Genomic DNA, 24,712 nt, shown 5'->3' with positions numbered 1-24,712 from the left:
ACTTGTTTTTACATTTTCTTGTTTTTTTCTAAAATTCGAGAATGTTCTATACATACATTCCTTTAAAGATTATCACTTCATAAATATAGATATTATCTTTAAGTGCTTTCTTTCTCTCGCTTTATATACATATAATCGCTGCTAGAAAATTCTATTTTATTTAACACGTGTTATACACTCATCACTCAAAGATTAAATCTGTCGCTTTATTTCGAATCTTTTAGTTTGATATGTCGAACTGTGGAGTATTTATACCACCAAGAATAAATTTAACACATTTACAAGAAAATACCATTAAAATTTTATTGATGTACTTCATACTCATTCTAACTGTACAATACTGGAAGGTTTGCATGGACAGATTGATGCATAAACTCAAGACACTTAGCTTTGGAATTGCTATTAAAAAACATCTTTTTTTAAGTCTTTAGTTTCTTGATCTTTTGGTGCCTTTCGATGTTCTGTTAACTAAAATGTATTAGCTGTTTGTTCGGTGAAAAATATGTACACATCTGGTTTTCTTTTCGAACATCGAAAAATATCTCAGAATCGTTTTAATTCGGGCATATATAAAACCTATACATAAAGCAATTTTTTAGCATATACAGTATCAAGATGGGTTTGAAAATCTATAAAATTAACTGCGTTTCAGAAAGTTTTCCAATTTAAGGACTGATTCACAAACAACAGAAAATTTGGGAAACAGATATGTAACAAAAAAGTAGATTTCAGAACATTACGTTCCGACAAAAATGCTCTAGATTCTTTCTTCCGAATTTTAAGGAATATGAATGCATTTTTTCCCAAATAAGTACATTTTGTGAACTTTCAGACATGTTAATGAACTTTTTAAAGATAGATTTTTCTTATCCTTAAAACTCGCGCACAATATATGTACATTATATATCGACATGAAACTAATAAGTCTCGGTAAAAAATCTGTGCATTATATTGATTTTAGCTTTACCAGTTGACATATATGTGCAGATTACTGTACATCCATACGGCTTTAGGAATAAAAATCTGGAAGTTGAAAAAGAATCCGTGTCTGTGTAAAATACGTCACTCAAGGACATCTTCGCAGACCAGCGGCAAGATGTCCTGGTTTAAGACCTGAAGAGATCTGTAGTTTAATGATTCATAAGGCATATGAATCCATCCCTATAGTTCTGGACACTTTCAAAAAAGTTCATGAAACGAAGTTATATGCATGACAGCTTCGCCATTGTGAACAGAGTTCGGGTTCATACCATGGTGGTTCACGATTGGCGTCAGGGGATTGCTGCTGTCGAAGTCCATCGAGGCACCAGGTCCCACTTGTGTCGACAAGGACCCATCAGAAGCCACCCCTCCGCATGAATGTACAGGGCTGGGCTCGGAGTAAGAACTTGTAGCACCCGGGCTGCACAAACCTCCCCCCATGTGGCCGCCCTGATGCAACTGGGGGGTTGGGGGTTGGTCATTTGACATCATACCTGGTATCGAATCTTGTTGTTTCATGTTATTTCGCCGCCATTTAGCCCGAGCATTCTGAAACCAAACCTGAAACAAAATACAAGACAAATGAATTAAATATCAGAAATATCTTAAAATTTTGGCTGAAGTTTTCAATATTCAGCTTACTTTCTAAATATTAAAATACAGAAAGTAGGGAATTTATACATTTTTCGGGTTTGTGACATGAAATTTTGTGCAAATTGGCTCCATTAGGTTTTATCCCAAGTTTTTTTCATAATACATTTAAAAAAATTAGAATTCTTTTACAGAATGCCCCAGTATATGTCTACTAATATAGCAATCGAAAAAAATTACCTAGTAACAGAGATCTAATGCAGTGTCAACGATTATCATTTTGCTTACACATCCTTGTTAAAAATAATATAATGCGTAATCCATGTTACAGTAATGTTCCATTAATTATTTGTTTACATCTAATTATTATCATCATTTAACATTTTTCGAATTCGTTTGCCATTTCAAGTAAGCTCAGTTTCTCACATTAATCTCCGCGTACTAAATTCGATTACTCTTTGTTTAATTATTAAAAAGCTTGCGAGATAACGAGATGTAAATACGTTATGTGATTCACTTCTTTCACAGATGAATCATTCGTATCTCTACATGTAATCTGCAAATAAATAAAAATGATGTTTTGACAGGGTAGTTGGTTCAACTGGAAACTTTATCAGATTTAGGTTTGCCCTGAAATAGGAACTCGTGTAATAGCTAAAGTAGCCAATGTATGTTATTTCCATGTACAACAAAGTGGATCAGAGAATCTTTATTCTCGACATAATGACGATCAGTAGCTTTACATATATGTACCATTAAGGTAACAAAAATGGAGAAATAATGCAGTTTTCTTTCTGATTCTCTTTTCCCGCATACATAAAAAGAAAATATAATATGCGTACAGAAATTAAAACTGTTACGCAGATATTGGCTTAATCCCGAAGAAAGAATTCTTTCCTTCATGACGGTTATGAAATATACAAAGTTTAATCAACAAGTTTAAATTATGTCAGTGGCTAGTATTTTTTACGAGCAATTAATGTGATAATATAATATGTGGAATTTTGATTATAAAATTATGCTTACAAACTTAGTATTGATAAGTCTAGTTTATGCTGATAAAGAAATTAAGTACGGTAGTATTTCGTTTTACGTCATTAATCTGTTCCAGATCCATGTAATGAGTGATCCAGTCTTTAAGACCGCTGAATACTGGCAGTTCGACTTGGTGTGGGCTCGAGCCCAGGCGAAAGGGCTCGCTACATGATTGGTTTTTGTGTTTTTTAACGGGAATACGAACCAGTTTTTCTTCTTAAAACCACGAAGGCATCGAAGGCCATACGAAGGCATCCTTCCTCTCAGGCAGATAGCCGTTGCGTCTTTGCCATAGTCATATCATATATAACGCTTAATATAATTCTAAATCCCTGGACTTAAACGAATTTTTCCAATAGGAAATACAACGAATATAATTATTCCGCTTTTATAAAAATATTATTATAGCACAGTTTAATATTAAAATACCAATGCAGTGAGTGAAGTATAAACTCTGAATGAAATACTGCACATTGTAAATCTTTTTCTATTACACAGATCAAAAGCAATTTTCACTTTCTTGTACGAAGCTACGGACGTATTGTAATCGCGGAAAATTTCGAGTGTCAAATTTCAACGGAAATATCCAATTTTACTGTTCCCGAACCCATTTTGATGCTATTTTTACATGATTTCTGTATGTTCGGACAGAATAAAGGACTTTTTTTCCTCAAAACGAAAGATAAAATGGATTCAAATGAGATTTCTTCGTTACGACGGTACGTGCGTACGCATGTATAGCGATTAGCCGTAGAACGTTGAAATTTTGTACATGAGACTGCTGTAACATGTAGTTGTACAACTTCCTTTTATATTGCAATTGGCGGCACCAAACGTATATATATATATATATATATATATATATATATGTAAGATATAACAAAGTATGATAGCTGTTTCAAAAAAATAATTGACGACCTCAAAATTAACATTCTAAATTTGGTAATCTGCCCCTAAATTCATCTCTTCTCACAGGTTCCAGACTTTTCTATCTTATGTAACGTTTTAATGCAGATGCCTCTCGTCCAATCAAATTAATTCTCAACCAAAACTGTGAACTGAAACTTCAGCCTTCTTGCTATGAAAGTACTCTAACCTTCTCCTTTTTCCGCTTTAGCTCTCCTGCTGGTAAGACGCTTTTCATCCATGCTGCTGCCGCTTACTTGCTTAAGATGACGTCGTACTTCAAAATGGGAATTATTCTATTCAAATATTATTGAGAAATATCTTGTCTGAAAAAGGATTATTTGATATGCATGGAAAAAATAAAGATTGTGATTTTTCAAAACATGTTGTGCTAAATTGCGTCATCATGCTTTCCACTCTGCCACCTTCAAGCCACTACGGTCTTCTCGGTCATCTACGCAGTATCGTAAGCTGTTGGGAGGTCCACTGCTTTCATCTACGCATTTTAAAATCATGATATATATATATATATATATATATGCATTCCCCTTTACCCGGCTTAAAAGACCTTTACCGGCCTTTTTTTATTTATTTATTTATTTTTTATTTTTTTATTTTTGCAATCCTTGGTCTTAGTCATATACTTTCAATTACAAAGGTGTTTTAAATGACGAAAATGTTCATCATTTGACAATATGAGACATTTAAAAAATGTTAACTTTAAACAAATAACTGAACTTAACTTTTAACATGGTCTCCCGGTTCCTGTACCTATATTCAGGGAAGTTTTATTCTCGTTATGAAAAAATAAAAATAAAATTATAATTTTAATTTTTCATAACGAGAATAAAACGAGATTTCATAACGAGAAATTTGACTCCCGTACAACAAAAATTGACTGGGATATTTAATTTCAAAATTTGCAATCTCTGATGGTCATTTTCGAACTGCTTCGAGGGACCGGTTAATTAAGTTCAAGTTTAAATGAATTACAGCGAAAAATGTATATAATTTAATAGGCAAGACGTGTAGTATCCACATCAGATTTTTAGACATGTTCTAATGTCTCTAATCTTTGTTTTGTAATCAATTCATCCTCTTCGCAACGTAGCCTAACACAGTCGTAAATACAGTAGTCCTCAGTATACGGTATGCAATATCTAAGTCAAGGGTACGCATGTCGTCTTCATATTTTTCAACAAGCTCTTTCTTCACCTTCATGGTGATGTGATCTTAACCATCTTCGTCGCTCATAAGTTATTCCTATTAACTTTCTTCAGACTCGCTGTTAACGAATTTAGAAAACAATTACGCAAAAAAAGCACAAAATTCAGAGTTATAGCGCGGGAACAGTAGGAACAAGCGAACTGACGCTCATAAGCAGTCGTAGCATTGTCTCGAAAGAGACCTGGTATGAAAGAATATAAAACCGAAACAGCTAAACAAGGCTAGCCCCGTGTAGTCGTGGTTCATCGACTTCGAGTCGTATTCCAAACAAATATCCCATATGAAACAAGCAAACAAAAAAGAACTTTCACCTTCAAACGGAACGTATACCGAGATACTGCTATATAAAAGGAAACTAATTTTGGGTATTTATCGCCACTAATAGAGTTAAACTCATTCAAATAATCCCAATGTCTCTACAAGCATATATACTTACGTATGACGTCAACGAAAAATGTCCATTCTGCAGACCGTTTTGGAATAAAGAATCCTTTATTCTGTCCTTACGCACAGACGTCAAGCGAATGGATATTTCCGTTAAAGTATGATACCTGAAATTTTTCGCGATTACAATACTTCCTTTTATCATACAATGATCTATAGCACCGATACTGTATTTAATAACAGTCGAAATCAAACAATCTAAAGCATGTTTTCAGATATTTTACCTCATTAATATAAAAGCACATTTTCTGACATAAAAAGTGATGCTATTTTGAAACAGAAAACTAACTGACGTATAAAATCACTTTATAGAAAGAATCGTCAGATTAAATAGAGGTTGACTACAATTATACTATCCGCTAAATCAATGACCGCATCTTGACGTTGACAAGAAAATATGAGGAAAAAATACTGACTCCCTGCACATTTGGCACCTACATTTTTGATACGTAAAAATTACTATACGGATTTCATCAACGAGGACGCTAACTGTTTTTTACGTAAAATTCTTATTAAATTATCAGCTATGGTTAATGTATTTCAGAATATCTTTCAGAAAAGTTTTAAAATAAAAGATATTTTAAATGCAGTAGATTGAATAGAACAAGTTTTTACATAGGGAAAGAAATGTTTGCAATCTCACTAATAAAAAAGACGGAGCAGGATCAATAGAATAGCAGGATCAATAGAATTCATTGTTGAAAGGACTTAAATCATCTTTATTACCTTCAAACAGGGTAAAAGTATCGTCTACGTAGCGGAACCATGCCGGGAAGTTTAAAGTTTCAAACAATTTTCATTCATAATAATGCATGTAGATATCAGCCAGGATGGGACTGAGGGGGCTTCCCATGGCTAATCCTTCAGTTTGCTTGTAATATTTATTAAGGAAAACAAAATGTGTTTGTTTCAAACAGAGTTGAGTGAGAGAAATTAGCTCATCAATTTCAATGCAAGAGAAATGAAATTCGCGAAGTCTGGTTTCTAGACATCTTAATGCACCCTCCACTGGAACATTGGTGAATAATGATTTTACATCAAAACTAACCATAAGTAAATTTCTAGGAGAAATGTTTTTAACCTTTTTTACAAACTCTATTGAATTTTTTATGGTGTAAATGTTATTGTCTAATAGAGTTGAAAATCTAAAAACTTAATATTTAGCTAATGGATACGAGGCAGTACCTAAATTTGATACAATAGGGCGGAAAGGAATACCACTTTTATGAATTTTGGGAAGAGCATATAATCTGGCACAATTCGCAACAGATGGGATATGTTTTAAGTTGCTTAAAATGATTTGTGAAGATTTGATCGCAGTTTTTATTTTTGACAAGTCCGAAAGTGAAGGATCTTTAGGGATCGTATTATATGGTCCTTCGTTTAAGAGTTTAGTGACACCATCGATGTAAGAGTTCTTATCCTTTCAACAACGAATTCTATTGATCCTGCTATTCAGTTCACTTTTGAACTTCAGACTTGCAATTCTCTTCTGTTTCTCGACATTCTGGTCACACGTAACACATCAAACTTCAGTACTACGGTTAACCGTAAACCTTCATCGGTTTGCCTTCCACTACACTTTAAATCATGTCATCCGACTAAACAAAAGTTAGCTTCATCTTATTCCTATGTTTTCCGTGCTCTTCCAAGTTTGCTCCTCTAAACTAGCCCTTGATGAAGAACTAAATTATTTAAAAGCAATAGCTATTGACGGGGGCTTTTCATGCAACATTATTAATCAAGCAGTTAAAAAATTCTCATCTCAACACTCTAAAAGGCGAGTATATCGCCGTTAGCCTTAAACTAAATTGTTATTAGTCCAGCCTTGCTATTTGTCTCTGAATTTATTGTTACATTATTCTTAAGTTCCACCACAAGTCGTCGGTGTTATTGTAAGCACAAAGTAGGACCATTTGTGTTAAAGAATTTCATGAAAAATAAAGGGTTTATATTACTCTTCTTGTGTGCTTGTACACACCTGTGCGAGAAGTTTCCAAGACTGATTTTCAAATCAAACGATCCACAGCACCAAAAATTTCAAAACTCAAACTAGCCCAACGCATAGTCATTTCAATTACTAGTGAAATCTATGCTTCATTTTCTCCTTTTTATTCTATTCATCATTGTACAGTGTACTAGAATCGAAACGAAGAACATATTTTAAATGATAACGGCTCTCATTAAAACAGCGCGCAAACTATTATACAGAATGATTCGCTACCGCCATGTACAAACTTCTGGCATGGGTAGGTTACTCGGTGACGAACCGCGATCAGATAGCAATTCAGGGTCGGAAACTCTTCCAACATGTGCATGTATGTAAACAACACGAGAAATAAAATAACAGCACATAAGTGAAGAACATTATTTTGTATAAAAAAATGCAATTTGGCTACGAACAACCTGTAGTTGCGATATTAAGAGAGGCCACAGAAAGTGATTGGAGTTTCTATTACCAGCTACAATACAAGATTGACATCGGTGCCGCATGGACTGGCGGACGATTTGATATATTCTAAGTATCTTTCGGACGGCTGCGGCAGCTACACAAATGCTTATAACATTCTCCTTCACTGTGCACGGGTGTATGATCCACTAGAAGTTTCATGTGATCTACCCCCATCCAAATCTAGGAAAAATAAGTCTGACGATCCTACAGACTGAGACCACCATGCCTGATCCAGTGTTACCTAAATATCGCATTTATGTGTTTCTGAACGTTACAGCTGAAGTGAAATGGGGTCCTATCATGCTGGAGCCATATATCAAGGCAGAGCCATGTTTGATCTGTCGATCATTTCACAGTTCGGTAAAAAACTTTCTACAAAAATAATCTTATAACACCCGTCCGTCCAAATGAATAGACATATTAACTGTTTCAGATCAATGTCAGATAAAACACTGACAGCAAACCGGTTAGTGTTACACATATTTGTGTAACATGGGGGTTCTTCCACCCACTATATATGCCAATTCTGGTAACTTTTTTCTGGTGAAATATACCTCATCTGTGAATAAGACAGAAGCAAGAGAAAGGAGGTCCACCGCTCTGTTTTTGCACATAGCACTGAGAAAAAGCAACTTTCTGTGGTAGCTTTTTGCGCTGCTCATAATTCTCCAGTAGCTCGTAATTTCTGCACCGCTGCTAGTGGTATGGCTACACTTTTTCACATAAAACTTTGATGAGGTTGTGCAAATGTTTGGGTGTTCGGGATGCGCCTAGCTCGATACAGGGACCTGTTTGAGATTATGGGGCCCTTTATAGTCCAGATATTATATATCAGTTCCTAATATGATTTTTTAATATCTAGAATGTTTTTTTGGGGGGAGCTCCAAGAAAGCGGGGGTCCTAAGCTATAGCTTGTGTAGCTTTAACGTAAATTCTGCGCTGGCTGCGTATGCTAGATACATATCTGCTAACTTTTCATTTGTGGAAACATCCATGTTACTATCTCTGCGGGTGGTTGTCGAAATGATGGTATTCCTGCGCCGTCGTGTTATTAGTTCCTCAACAACTTCATCTATTTACGTTTCGATTGCTTTTACGACCCTGTATTACTATCCGATTCTGATTCATTTCTTCGAATAACCTAACCCTTCTAGAACCCTTCTTCTTCTTCTTCCAAGCACCTACGAAGACATATTCCTCTGTTCATTTCTTTCGAAAATTTAAAATGTGCTAAAGAGTCTTTTGAAACACGCATTCGTTGATTAATTTTTCACAATCATGGAATTTCGGCCGTAAGAAATAAAGCAATTATTTTCCTAAAATTTTGTCAACTAAATAAAAGGCTTTTTTGGTATGGGGCATAGTTTCACCTCTTTATTAGACTATAATATACGCATATTACTAGGGTTGTTCTGCTTCTTGAAAGAAAAGTATGGACACTGTTGATCAAAATATATACACAAATGAATAATAATGAACTGTTTACAGTCCAATAAATATTCATTCATTTTTAATTAAAACATTCATAATTTTTAGTAAGAACTTTCATTAAAAATATTGCATCAGTTTCTTTATTATAAGTTTGCAGAATCCAACTCAAAATATTTCCAATTATTGAGATAAGGAATTTGGAAAAAAATAAGATTTTCAGTTCGCTCGGTTTTAAAAGATCCTTTACAAAACAAGTATAACAGATTTAAAATCATTGTAGCATTCAATACCCCCCTTTTTTTAAAATTCCTACTATTAGCTCACACACTTACTATATCTTGTTCAAATTTTCAATCGTTAATGAAATACTTTTTATTCATTCACTCAAGTTCAAATACATTTTTATAACTTGTAGTGGATGATACTTGAGGTTAACGCAGTTTTTTCATATATAAAAATTTTTTAATAAAAATAAAATAAAATTTAATAAAAAGTTAATAAAATAAAAATTTTCTTTGTTGACCTTTTTTATATTCACACTATACAGCTCACCTTTATTTAGGAATTGACTTAAAAAAATTGTTTATATTACTTGTTTGTGGTGCCGTTAACCTAAAAATTTATGAAATTCCTGAATGTCTGTGTATTTTTACTACTCCCCTTTTTAATTAAATTACAACAAGAAAAGGCAACGAAAGAGCACTTTCTACAAATCCCTTCTTCCCCAAAACTTGCCTTTGCGTTAATTTTGCAACAAAATATAATTTTTGTCGTGAGTTGAATAATAACGTACATTGCCTCATTTTCTTAATAATCACGCTTTATTACGAAAATGAAGAATAAATATTTTAACTTGATGGATGTAAGTTTCTTACAGTAATTAGAGACATCTACAGATACTATCAAAATTGGCTGCATTTAACTCGTCATGAAACTTCCTATATTGCAAAAGCTGACGGAACATTATTTGCTAAAAATAAAGATATTTAATTTACCGAGGTACACCGACATTACGGTGTATTTAAATACAAACAATCCGTAGTACATATGTGTAATTAGTAAATCTAATGTTATTAGTTCACAGAAACATAAAATATTTATAACATTATATAAATAATTAATAGTAATAAAATTTACACCTGTCAAATGTTTACACGCGAAATTGTTAAGTTTTATGCAGTCTGTCAAGACTTCAAACGACAACTCACGACTCAACTATAAATCTTCAGCTCGGATGATTATATTCCTCTAAAGATTTTCTTACAAAGGACGCGAATGGAATTCGTAAAATTGTTAATATTAAACTGACTGGTAAATTCAGCTAGTTAAAGAGAAAACTTGATGTTCAAACTCCTATATTTTCTCTTCGTTAGTTTATTCCTCATAAAGATCGCGTTGTGTATTCATAATGTAGTTCCCCTCTGATATATTCACACTATCTACTTCACCTTTATTCATTCTTTAAAAAGTTTCTTTGTAAAGATATTCCTGCTGTGAGAAATCGAATTCAAATGTTTAGCCGTAATAAATTATGGACACCAAGTTTCTTTATTTATTCTAGTTTCCGACAATTTTGTGTTTGAAAGTTGAACCAAAACTTTTTTCTCCTACGTCATTCCGTATTTGCATTTTTGTAAACTTTACATAACGAAAGCAATTAGCAGAAGGATATTTTTCTCAATTGCTGTAAACTGAAATATCTGAATTTCACATTTTCTCCTGCTGTTTTAATGGATGAGGTTTATATTTGTAAAACGGATTGAGGAGAGTAAGAACCAGATATATTTGGAACGTTACAGAAATAAATACCCTACATTCATTTCTTATGAAAAGCTGAAATGTAACAATCCTACATATCTTTTTACTTGTTGTGCTATCAGACTATATACTTTCCTTACTTTTTAAACATATCATTTAACTTTCTTAAGACGGAGGAAATGAACAGGGACTGATACTTGGGAAAAGTATTTATTCCTACTGGAAATAAAAACTGATGCTTACGTTGAAGTCTGCAAAACTATGCAGAAACGGAATAGTCAGCTTAAAATACGATCAACTTCCGAGGGAAGGAGTGCTTCAGACCATCATAATTTTAAAGCCCAGAAGCCATTTGGACTGAATCCAAGAAATGCTTTCCATTTCTTAGTCTCAATGTTCCCCTCTTGGGATGCAGAATTCGGTCCCCTCGGGTATATGCAGCAGTTTCGCGTGCCACTTCTTGTAGACAGACGAGTCGCGTTGTCTAACGTGGAATGCTTAATTCATATTATCTGGAAAGGAAAAGGAATCCGGTGGAAAGACTTCCAGAAAACGTTGAACAATAAAAGGAACTTGTCGAGGGAACAACAAACAATGGGCAAAAGGGTCATTTTTGATTGGAGATAAAAACTATTTTAGTGCCAGCGTTAAAAAGTAAATCGGAATAATTATAAAAACAAATTATGTGTTTACTAATGTAAAGTTTTCAGGTCTGATGCAACAATGGCGAAAGGGCCCAGACTTTTAACCTTATTAAAACTACGTCAATAGCTTCGTTAAAAAATAGAGAATCTCATATTCCTTTGTTCTGAGATGTTCTTTACCCCCAATGAATTGTTTGGTAAAATAAAATAAAATTTAACAAAAAGTAAATAAAATAACATTTTTCTTTGTTTAAATCATTGAGTTTTTTATTTACTTTTTATTAAATTTTATTGAAGTTATTAATCAGCATGAAAAACATTGCTTCATACAACGCTATTATAACATCCTTGTGACAATATCTACATACGATTATTATTTATGAAAATTGTAATTATCTTCTTTACCAGCATAAAAACGCACGATTATGGAAAAATAAAAACGCAATAATCTGATTTCAGTCGCGTTACATCGAATCTAAAACTGCACACAGCCAGGCAGTTTTCAGCTTTAAATAATATATACACAAACATGCCTTTATATACACAAACTTCTTATAATTTTATGCTTGTCATGTATATTTTGGGACTAGGAAATCAAATATTCATTCTGTAGATTAAGAGATTTATGTTCTGCGCTTAGGTACAACTTGTGGGGGGGGGGTTCGAGAAAAATAAATAAGAAAGAAGTGAGGCATTTAATTTTTTAACTTTTCACATTCTATGCGTTTCGTCCTCATTTATCGCTAAATTGCTAGTACGAATTACAAATGCATAGTAGAGATCGCTTTTTTTAACCAATGTAAACCGAAACGTTTCCGAGTGTTTCGGCTAAATCTGCTTAAATTATTGAGTTTAAAAATAAAAATATCACATCTGTGTCTCTAATAGCAAAACAGGATAAAAAAAAAAACAAACGATAATTTAGTAAAGCTTCGGGGCACGATTAATGAAAATGGATGCTACCTTTTTTGTGTTTAAACTGAATGCAGGAGGCAATTATTTTCTTAAAGTTTTTTTAAGGATCTTTTTTCAATAAAGGATTAAGAATTTTTCTTTTTAAAGATATTTCCTTCATAGAACCCTCATAGTATGTATTTAAGAGTTAAATAAGTTTTTTGTTACCATTTATCTGTAATTCGGCAATTCATAGAGAAAGTTTGGAATATAACTCTTAAATGATCCTTAAATGGGAATATGCGAAAGTAAAGCAGTTACCAACCTGTAACACCCTCTTCGACAAGCCCGTTTTCTGTGCCAGCTGCTTCAAGTCTTTCGCATCTGGATTTTGGTTGATGGCAAAGTAAGATTTCATCGTTCTTAGTTGATGGTGCTTGAAGGACGTGCGCATGCGCTTCGTCCGTTGTCCTCCGTTGCTGGATAAGGGAGGAGAAGACTGTGAGGTTGAGTTCGTGCCATCGAGATGAGAAAGGTGGAGATTGCAAGCTGTGGAGTCGATGGGTGATAAACCTAAATGTGAAAAAGTTAGACATTGCAATAAGACCTAAGTAAAGACTAGGATTTTAAGTTGACCTAACATCTACAAGTCATATAAATTAGAAAGAATTTGACAATCTCTATTAAAAGACTTATAAAATTGTTTGGTATTTCTTGGTCCTAATCAAGAATTAAATAAATTTATCAACCGTGATTCATAACATTCCAATGCTTAAAAGTTCGCAGGTATTTTAACACATTCTTGTTTGAAATATAACAAATTATTGCCCAGTTGCCTTCTAGGTGGCACCTAACAGAACATAAACATTTGCTTCAGTGCTCTTACCATTCACGAAAGCACTAGTGAAATCCCACTTTTGATATTCGTTATAAACCCACTATCACGTCGTTTTTGAACAGTTCGAATTGCGAAAAAATTATGACCGTTTAAAAATCATGGTGACAGGAAAAAGCAACAGAAGTGAGAAATCTGAAAAAAAGGAGTCTCTAGAGTGAATGAGGAAGATGTTTTGAGATTTTATGTATTTTTGCCTTGCCGCGAAGTAAGAACTGGATTGATTGCGTAATATAAATCTAATAAAATTCGATAAAATAAACTTAAATGAAGTGCAAAATGTGTACGGATTACAGAATATTCAATTTAATAATTTATTTTAGCTAGTAACATATTAAATCAAAGACATCGGTAGAGTATCGCTTCATCCCCAACAGTGTTCAAAGCGACGCTTAATAGAATTTAAGATCGCGAGAAATTCATACACATGTTTTGTTAAAATTATCTGAATTTAAATTTAAGGGGAAAAATCGGATTAAATATGCTGATGCTCATCATTCTAAATTTTATTAGATATTCAGACTTCTCACGTGTATTGTTTTTGATGTAAAATGACACAGTATTGTGAATATTAAATTGATGTAGTGCACTTTTTAAATAAGACGGAAAATTAAATTACGAATTTCTAAGTAGAGATAATAGCTACATTCTCTTAATTTTAATCAAAGCGAAGTTCATGTTTTTAAAAGCTGCAAAGCGATTCTGTAATTTAACTAAACCGCAAAATAAAAATTACAAACTTTTAAAGAATCTCTTTAAAATAAGCCCAATGTCTTATTTAAATTTCGTATATCAGAATCTTTCACAATCGTAATGATTTCCTTTCATCATTATAAAGTGATAACTCAATTAAAAAAGCGTAAAATATCCATACGTATGCCAACATTTAAGATATCATAATCCTCAACAAACTTTTAAAATGCAAAATATTCAATTCTCACATTTAAAAGAAAGCAAAAGAGAGAGAAATTTCTTTTACGACGGGATTTCCGAAATTTAATTAAGAGTAACGTATCAAAAATATAGGAGAAAAAACTGAACGAGGAGGAATTGTTATGACAGTTTCGTTAAATTAAATGTCACGCAAAGAGTGCTCTTCATTTACTTCATTAGCAACTATTCTTTCGAATCTTAATTAAAAACTCCGGTTGTTAAATACTGTTCGCAAGGAAAAAGAATGAAAGACCTGTCAATGAGAAAACAGTAATTTGATTTAAAATTTGCGTAAAAAATCAGTTTTTTTTCTCATTCGAATTACATAGTTCATTTATTTCTAGTTCGTATGAAAGGTTTATTAATAACATTCAATTAAAATGTCATTTCATCAGCAGACAGAAAGTACGAGCTTCTATACTATATTAAAAAGCAAACTTCTTCCAGTATAAAGCTTACTGATGGATCGTTTTAGACGAAAGTCCAGAAGCCCATTAATGGCGGACCAGGACGTAATATTATTCGGTGATTAAAACTGTAAGCATAGTTGACTGCATAGTTAATTGCTACACAAAAATAAGAAGCTACACAATTATTTCTGGCAAAATCTTCCCCAGTTTAAAACATAATAATTCCCATCCTTTTAAAATCTGAAGCCACGTAGATTCGATTGCATTGGATTTTTTTCACTGCACTGGACTAAAAGCCCGCAGTAACTATCTGTTTAAAAGGAGAGATACCTTCGTGGAGAGATTTTCTACGAAAACTTCCTCATATTGCCACAGGAGGAAATCAGGAAAACACCCATGCAGCTAGCACATTCTTCGGGAGCTAAACCTGTGTCAAACTACCTGGGTCAATGGTCTTACCGATTTGGCCATTAATGGGTCCACCTACGACCATCCACGAAAATTAGTAATTTCAGCCCAGCTGTAATTTTTGGACCGGAATACAATTAGCTACACAAGTATTTTTGCATTTCTTCTAGGTATAAACGAAGGTCAATATTTCTTTAAAAACAGTTTTTTCTCTATAAGCTGAGAGATTTTGAGAATTTTGCAATAATTATGCTATCCATTTTCAAATAAAAACATAAACATATATCGTTCTCGGAATAGAAGAGAAAAGCATAGATTAAAGAATATATAAATTAGATTAAACATTTAGCTCAGTACCAACACTCACATTATCATTGATGGGAAAACATATTTCCTTTTTTTTTTTAACTTCAACTCTGTAACTTTTAAATCTATTATGAATTATTTGTAGGTTTAATTTAATGGGATTTTTCTGTTCTTGACAGAATTTGTAACTTGAAATTGAGAATATCGTAGTTCTTCGCATGTGAACGTAAGTCGTAACATTTCTTAGGAGAAATAAAGTCCTTAAACGCTTTACCATAATAAACTGTTCACGTATTGCGGTCTTAAAAGTTTCTTTCAGATATGTAAACATGGTAAATTTAAAGAATTTCTTGTTTTATTAACCAGATGTAAACTATGCAATATACTTAACACACATATGTTAACTCGCTTAGATCGATAGCTCCTGTACTTACCCCTCTCTTATTTTTTGCATAGGAACAAGAAAGCGGAAATGCCTATAAAGCGTCAGCGAAAATATGAAAGATTGATGAATATGACGTACCAGAATTGAATGAAGTAAGTAGTTACATTTCTGTTAAAAAGCCGGAAAATTAAACAGTAAAGATAAGAAATAGTACTAAAGACAGCTTAACAAAAATCAAGAAAAACACAAGTTATTTAACAAATAACAGACAATTTTAAAAATGGAGGAAATATGAATATAAAACGCAGCTTAATTTGTTTAAGCCGCGATTTTTTTCAGATTATTTAAAATAATATTGAGATGTATTTAACTGTATTTCGTATAAAAATTTGAACTGAGTTTACCGAATCTAGCCAGACATCATCTTTGATTTTACTCTTTGTACATTTCTTTGTGGTAATGTTTGCATTGTTTATCCTGTGGCACTCAGTATTGAGATGAACTTCCACTTGCCAAGGTTTCAGCTGTTTCAAAATAGTTTTTATAGTTACTCGGTTGTTTAATTTTCGTGCAGGCACTTTCGTCGTTGTTTAAGTTAAATGTGGTATGACATGTTTCATACTGCTCTCATATTTCTTGCCATTAATTTACGCCACGCTTTAATTGCATTTTTCGTAAGTTCCTGGGCTTACCAGCGGCCGAGTGGTAAAGTCGCTGAACACTGGGAGTTCGGTCCGAGGTTCGAATCCCGCGAACGGGCTGGCTGCATGGGTGTTTTCGTGGTTTTCCCCATGCGTAACGTGTATACGAGCCAGTTTCCCTTAGAAAGTCCTCCACGAAGGCATCCCTCCCCTTACGCAGATAGCCCTAATGTGCTTTGCCATAATTAAATACACCACACCACCGTAAGTTTCTGATCTTGTAGCTCTTCGAAATTCCATTAAGGTAGGTTCATTTTCGAAAAAAAAAATCATCTTAAAATTAAAAAATAATTGTAGGTATTAAAAAATATTTGTGTGTTCTAAATTAATTTTTATCGATTGAAATTTAATGTTTTTAAAATTGCAAACTATATTATATTAAATCCGGCCTCGGAGTCGGAATACGCGAGGTCCTACCGTCCTTAAAAATGGAATCGGATTTTTCGCACTCGATGAACGAGGATTGCATTTTTTATACAAATGATGAAAAATGTAATTACCGGAATTATGTCTGGATAGGGCATCCGCCCCTGCTAAGTCTCCATTTTTCTTCTTCCTCGGCCTGCCTTTCCGGCCTGTCGTGACGGTCCCGCCGCACGTCGTCGAGAATGGGCCGTACCCCAAGCAATGCCCCACCGTCGGCCTCTCCGCCAGAAGACTTTCCTCCGCCCCAGGATGCGCGAGAGGATGGAGAGCGGGATGTTCGTCAGCCGGCGGCGAGGCGAAATAGTCTCGGGACATCATCTCGTAATGCGCTCGGCAGTAGACAAGGTTATCTCGCAGTCCGAAGTAATCTCCTTGCGTCAGGGCCGTGTTACACCACGCGCAAGTGAAACAATGGAGGTGAAATACAAGATCTCGAGCCCTCATCACAAGCTCGGAAGCGAAGATCCCGTGCTGGCAACGAGAGCACCGCTTCACAGCAAATAATCTGCAAAAACAACAAAGGAAAAATTTTAATATTTTAACAAGAACCTTCATCAAAAGCACATGCATTTTCAAGCTGAAAACTATGCGAGAATTTCTCATCAGTTGATGAGATAATAATATTCCTTCGTGCAGGAAAAAAAAATTACGTAAAATACATTCAGGCTTCTGTTATAGTAGATCAATTATGAATGAAGTCATATTTCAACATGGAATAATTTCTTTTTTTTAGATATAAGAAAATATTTGCAAAAGTCGGCATTATTTATCACATACCATACATATATTTAACACATACGTACATTTAAATATGCATGATTAAATATTTGAAGTTTTTTCGTAACGTACACATCTATGTAAACTGATGGCATTATGCGAGCATGCGTAATAATTAGATTTCGCTTTCAGTTCCATTCAAAATTTATTACAAAAAATAACGGAAATCAATTTTTTTGAGGATGAGTACTTTTCTCGAAAATGATTGATGATTAAAAAAACGTATTAATTCTTTTAATATAACAAAATGTTAACTATATAATTTTCTCCTTCTCTTCTGTATGCCTTCGTGGTGTAAAGGTTGACACTCGAAAGGTTCAGGTTTGATTCCCTGCGAGAGCATTGCACATTCTTCACGTTTCCTGCTTCAAAAAATATGACTCTACAAGTGGCGCCCGAACTAAAATGTGGTGGATGGATGCTTCACGACCAGGCATTTGGCGATAGGGTCCCCTAAACCCTAGTCGCCCTTTAAAAGGGAGAGTATATAAGGTATTTTTCCCTCCCTTTTGCATGCCTTCGTGGTGTAACCGTTAACACACTTGGTGCGTATTCGAAAGGCCTAGGTTAGAGTCCCGTCGACGACATTGTAACTTTTTCACGTTTCCTGTTTCAAAAAATTCTAATCTCTCTACTGGAAACATATAATTTAGGATTTGTCTTAATTTAACGTATTATGATGACAGTAATACTATTTATTTTATTTTATATTTTAAATAAGACATTTTAACAGGAAATATAAATGTGAAATGGCACATATAAAGGACAGGAATAAATGTCTTATAAATTTGCATAAACTGATGCTAAATAATTCTATGCTTTATACAGTAAACTATGAATGAAAAGAAATCTTATCATTGACGTATTCGGGGAGGGGGAGAAGATATATATTAGAACAAAATAATATCTTCAGTTATAGCTGGTTTAAAACAGGGTTTGATAAACTTTTTTTTCAGTCGCGACCCCTTTTTATCACTACGATTCTTTCGCTACCCCCAAGACCCATAATATTTACGGAAATTCTGTGGAACCCCATAAGCACTGCGCAAATCCGACACACGCGTGTGTGAAACTGTCCATTTCTTCATTTGCACTCTAATACACTATTGCAGTTACAGGTCATGAACTTTAATTTCTAATTTTAAGACATAGAACAATGTGAAAATTTTAAATAAACAGACGAAATAACAGCGTCACGTGCAAAGCAAGTAAAATGAACGTTTCTATTATAAACAGAATGCGTCGAAACGTTCTCCTTTTGACCCTCTGCTGCAGGTTCTGCGATCCCCAGTTTAAGAAACGCTGGTTTAAAAGAAAATTTTTAAAAATCCTCATCAGTTTGGAAGAATAACCCCTAAATCTTTAGCCAACATACGAAAAACGTTTTTTGAAGAACATTTAAGCTAAAAATTAGAAAAACGTTTTTTGAAGAACATTTAAGCTAAAAATTAACGAAAAAAAGATTTCTCTTCATAAATTTAAAGCCTATCAGAAATGAATACGAAAGAAAGCATAAAAATGCTTTTGTTCACGAAAGATTTGAAATAATCATTGATAGCGAAATGCAGATACAGAACGCGTCGCAATTTACATTTGCGAAGAGAGGGGGTGGTAGGGCTGTGAAAATGGTGTTAGGCGACGGTTGACGAAAGATAATTTAAACGTAACAATGAAAAAAGAGAAATGTGTTTTAAGTAAGCTTATATGCTGTGAAGACTTCAACTTCATAATGGTTTTCACAACTGCAAAAAGTTTTATTGAAACACTGAAATGTCTTCATAACTGAAGCATTTTAACGAAAACCGTTACTATGTTTAAAATATGTGATTAACAGTTAGAAAAGATACTGTTTCAGAATTTAAGATAAAGAGCATTTGTGAGTAAAGTGAATTTGTAAATAGTCACGACTAACTTTTTCTCTTCACATTTCCGGAAGACGATGTCATTTTTTGAATTTTTGCCATTCCTTGGCACAAAATCGGAATTTGAATGGTTTTTATTAGTAGAGTTCATTGGATTTAGCTAAAATTCACTTTATTGGAACGTGTAGGATCAAATATTAAATACATATTTGAATTTTTCTGTGAAATTAGCATAGCCGTTTGTAAATTAACTTAGATTGGAAAAAAAAAAAAAAAGAAAAGAAAAGAAAAGTAGCATGTGAAAACGTATCTTTCGTGTTTCACATTCTGAAATTTGAAAGTGCATTGAAGTAAAATAAAATAAAATGAATGAAAAGCCGTTATTAAAAAAACGAAATTCAATTTTTATTTAGTACTCATTTAATGCTATTAAAAATATCATTTTAAATTTACCTCAATTAGCCTGTCTCAATTAGCAATTAGCTCTGCCTCAGCGGAAGGTCAAGGAAGCTTTTCTTAAGAAAACTCGCATAGGGAAGTTATGAAAACTCTCATACAAGCTAATCAATTCACCAGGATTTAAACTCCGGTCGAACTAGCAGTGGCGCATCAGTTTTACCGCTCGATTGCAAGTGAAACTACTATTTTAAGTTTAAATGAACTGAAACTTAAAATGGTAGTTTCAAGAACTATATGTTTATTAAAAACTTCTTAGCCATAAATATGTTTAAACATAATCACAAATGAGAATGCTCATTTTCAACTAACACAATCCCTTTAATACAAGCACATAAACCAAAATAAAAAATTCTCAGTTAAACGTAAACAGATATATTAAATATAAAGAGAATACACAGACGTTTTAGAATAATTTTCGATCTGCTCTTTATACCCAAAACAAACAATACGTGTCCCCATTTTTCCCAAAATACACATTGTGTCTCAAATAGGTGATGATAGAAAATATCAATATAATTTGTTTTTTAAACAAATTTTCTTTTTTTTATACATAAAAAGCAATAAATGTATATTGCCTGCAAAATCAGAAAAGGGTTTAATATTATTATATTATTCTTTAACTTAAAGATAAACCGCAAAGATACAAAAATAATATCAAAAGCAATAAACCACAGCAGATTAAAATATTCAAAATCAGAATAGAATGCAAACGCCGAAACAAATATTTTAGGAGTCCCGTGTTATGATCGAACAAGGGGAATTCTCCTTGTTATAGCATAACAAAAAATATACTTATTAAGTACAACAATAGAGTCAACAATAGCGTCAACGTCCGTCAAACCAAATTTCCACATGAGATTAGAAACAAAAGTTAGTAATAATTAAAAAATAAGAAGAATAAAAACGGTGTAAAATTTCAGTATTTCTCTTAAGCAAAGAAGAGATGATAACTTATCTAAACCTAAAAATGGAAAAGTTGCTAAGTCAACTAAACCTAAAATTGAAAAAGCTATGACTTAAAAACAGGAACCAAAATGAGTACTATAAAATAATTTAAATGCACACATTTTTAAAAACTGCACAAAATCATCATTTCCGTTGCATTATTTTCATGATATACTTTTGACTTTCAAATGAATCAGATATTCTTATTTGTGTCCATTGTGGTATTTATACCTTTTACGGATGTTTTATCTCTGTACTCAATTTATTTACGTTTGATGTAAATAATTTATCTGCGTAATTTGTCAGTTGACAAGAAGGAGAAATTAACAAAATTTCTATAAAAATACTGAAATATATAAAATCGGCGGGAATTTTTTCAAATTAAATCAAAATGAAGGCAAAAGTTTGGTACGACATGATAATTGCACTAATTAGAATCGCAAGCTAAACTGAAAAATGTTACCTTAAAAGCAAAATTTTTGTAATCTGAATGGAACATTTTCTTCTTAAATATTTCTTGCATGAATGAAAAACTATTTCGCACCAGCTTAAAATAAGTATTATATAATTAAGACACAATAACACGCCGAACAAATACTAATTCAGAAGTCAAACAACAAAAATCAGCGTTATATTTTTAAATTTTCACAGAAAATAGGTGATGATAGAAAATATAACGCTGATTTTTGTTATTTGACTTCTGAATTAGTATATGTTTGAGTGGATCAACCTAAACATACTAAAAGCTTTCTAAATATTTGAGAATATGCTTATATATATAGCTTATGTGACTTTTTTAAAGAAAAGGAATTTTTAAAAGCTAATGCTAAAAAATGCATTTGACACTATAGTTCCTTAGCAAAACTGTAAAATCATGTAACAACAACAAACATTACTAAAGTAGTAAAAACTAAATGTAAAAATTACAAATCGAGATAATTTGAAAATCAAAAAGGGAAGAAAAAATTAAGAAATTTAAACGCACAAAATATTTTAAAAGGACGCTGGTAAGAAATTAAATACATTTCAAATAGACAGTAAATATGTACAAAAAATTGCAACAAATGGCAAATTAGCTCAAAAGTTTGAGCCGGATTTATCAAGGGAAAAGCAGCTCAAAACTTGAATTAAGCTAACACCTTTAGCGCGTTTCGTCAAATGATAATAATTGAGACTATAGACGTAATTTCATTAGTAGAATAATCCAACTTTATAATCTTAAAAAAAAGTAAGTCTCAATTATATCACTTCTTTTCCCGACGCTTGTAATTTAAATTGTAAATGTAAAACTCACTCTAAAACAAGAAAAAGCTGTACAAGAAAGCTTAGTTAGGCAAATGTACAATTAAAATCAATAGCTAAAAAGCTATTAGTCCAAAAATGATACAATTTTAAGGGAGACACCTTCTAGCCGGAAGAATATAAACTTTTTAAGCAGAAGAATTAAAAGAAACGTAATAAAAACGTATCGAAATGGGTCTTGCAAAGACCAAAGAAAAATACAAAAAAAAAAAAAAAAAAAAAAAAAAGAAGAAGAAGAAGAAGAAGATGAAACATACTTGCGTCCAAAGCGGTGGCCTCTTCAATTTAAAATAATCAAAATTGCTGCAAAGAAGGTAAATAGAAGAATTGAAAAGAAGTGCTACCAGAAAAGTAAAGTAGTTAAATTTCTCCAATACGGTGAAGCTTCGTAGAAGGGGGAAACAAACGTAAAGAAGTAACAGCATGCAAACGACTAACCACTTAGTGTCCTCGGCTGCAACTTAGGCATTTCATGATATGCGTCAAACTGGATACCAAAAATCCTAATAACTTTAAGTTAAACTCCTCTTAAAACCTAAAATAAAGGAACTTCGTCTTTATCTCAATTGAATCAATTAGCAGAGTTTTGCACGACATCGTAATCAAGCTCATAAAGATTTCCGATTCCTCTCCAGGCATGGCAAACTCCGTGAAGGCAATAATTGGCTTTCCCATTCCACATTCGGAAAGAATCTCAGCCAACACTATAGCAACAACTTAACAGGACGATGAGCTACATAATTGGTGGTGAGAACCAGATGAGTCGTATATAATCTTTAGGGAGACGTTTAAAGAGGGCGGTAAATTAATTAGAAAATGGAAAGCTAAAGAAGAAATCTTTTGTTCTCTCAGCAGAAATTGACGAGTAATCGTGCGAATGTGCGTTTTAAGATGCTGGCATCGAAGAAATTTTGAGATTATGAGGCTTAGATTGGAGCTCCGCAGTGAGAAAAATTTCAAAGCTATCAAATACCCACTCGTAAAATTCACTTCTTTTCCATGCCGACTGATTCAAAGTAAACCATAATTCTTTTGTACTTTATATGCTAATTGCCTTTTTCTTTCCTCCCTATATTTTTCTAAGAAATCGAATAGAAAAATAAATAAATAAAACAAAAATTTCGCACAAGTCAAGATGTAAGAGGTAAAAATGCGTTCCTTTTTAGGACGGTTTAAAGTTTTAGTCATTGCAGTTGTAGGGCTTTATATTTATTTCAACTAATAATTTAAAGTTTTATTTTAAACTTTCTTATAAGCCTCCATTCCCTAATTGTCAGCGTCGGAGTAGTTAAATGTTGTAGCGCGCGTGAACGAATGCAAATTTTCTATGTTGAAGGAAGTAGTTAAAAGCCGAGTTTCGGTAGGAGAAAGGGAGAGTTGGGCCCTAGCTGCCGTATTTACGTTTGTTTATTGCTGGTTCAAGTGCTTAATTCCATTGCTTTGCTGCCACTAGTGTAGAAGGGGGCAAGTTACGGGACCTCGCTGAGCCCTGTAGTCTAGTTATATCGCTTGTTAATATCTTCAAAATTTAGTTTCTTTATCTGACTTTCAGTTACCACTTAAGTATAGGCGAAGTTTGTTAGTGTCGAGTTGACGCATTCTAAATTTTAAAGAGTTAGTAAAGGGTTTGAACCCTTCTTCTGTGTAGTTTCCTGCTACTCCAGTATACAGATAGAAGTTAACCCTTCTGGACTCTACACAGTTTTATTTCAAATCTAATACAATGTGTAAATAATACTCAAGTAATTTTTAATTAAATTTATTTATATTACTAACATTAAAAAGATTATTGTTCCTATGCGAAAAGCAGATTTAATCTAGGATCAACATTCAAGCAAATATTTTTCTCGAAAAGACTAAGGAGATATTATTTACTGTCATTTCGTAAAGCTGAATTTTTTTAACTTTTCTCATTTAAAGGTAAGAAAAACAGAATAGCTAATAATTTAAATCTTTTAAAGTTTGGTGCGTTGGATTTCTTTCAAATTTTAGCAAACGTTGGCATCCGATGTCGCTTTTGGCAGAATATCGAAATACAAAGGAATCTTCAACTTTGCTTTTGAGTAGTACATTTTCATATGGGTACAAAAGAAAGTTTAAAATGGGGTTTGAAATGAAAAATTTCAAAGTCACAGGGTTTTAAACACTAGGTATTTAAATTTTTGCAAGTGATATTTTACTGCTTGCTTTGCTGTACGATAATGATTTTTTTTTTTTTTTTTTTTGCTAAATTTTGAGCCATAATGTGCTTTGTTAGAATACGAAGATTTCCTTTTCTGCGAATTTCAAACTATTTATTATTAAAATGTATATTTTTGATTTTAAGGGTCACAATACATTTGTTGCTATTCTCAATCTTTGAAATTGACAGAAAAAAGCGCATGGTAAACATTATATATGATTAGATAGTACTGTAGTTGAAACATGCTTTTTAACAGTATTTTAATAAAAACAGTAATAGTAAAGTCTAAATTTCAGCTTTATTTGAATCCGACAAATAATATTTTAGGAAAAAAGAGAAAGCAATTTCCGTGTTGCCA

The 24,712-nt window shown here is 33.0% G+C and overlaps 1 protein-coding gene across 1 annotated transcript in view; it reads right to left on the bottom strand.

Moving 5' to 3' along the window:
- Nucleotides 1-277: 277 nt before the first annotated feature.
- The window catches only part of LOC118195733 (LIM/homeobox protein Lhx9-like), an 88,393-nt gene continuing 63,958 nt past the window's right edge, over nucleotides 278-24,712 (bottom strand). The window contains exons 2-4 of the mRNA XM_035367056.2: nucleotides 16,902-17,332; nucleotides 12,689-12,936; nucleotides 278-1,542 (exon numbers count right to left, since the gene is read on the bottom strand). Of these exons, the coding sequence (XP_035222947.1) occupies nucleotides 1,180-1,542; nucleotides 12,689-12,936; nucleotides 16,902-17,332 (1,042 nt within the window). The 3' untranslated portion in view covers nucleotides 278-1,179. The remainder of the gene's footprint in view (nucleotides 1,543-12,688; nucleotides 12,937-16,901; nucleotides 17,333-24,712) is intronic.

The sequence above is a fragment of the Stegodyphus dumicola genome, chromosome 9 (genome assembly GCF_044657685.1).
Source record: "Stegodyphus dumicola isolate Sdum_Otavi_A_Nest chromosome 9, ASM4465768v1".
In the NCBI taxonomy this organism is placed as follows: Eukaryota; Metazoa; Arthropoda; class Arachnida; order Araneae; family Eresidae; genus Stegodyphus; species Stegodyphus dumicola.
Note: the sequence above shows the minus strand (reverse complement) of the source record. Positions and strands in the feature narration are given on the sequence as shown.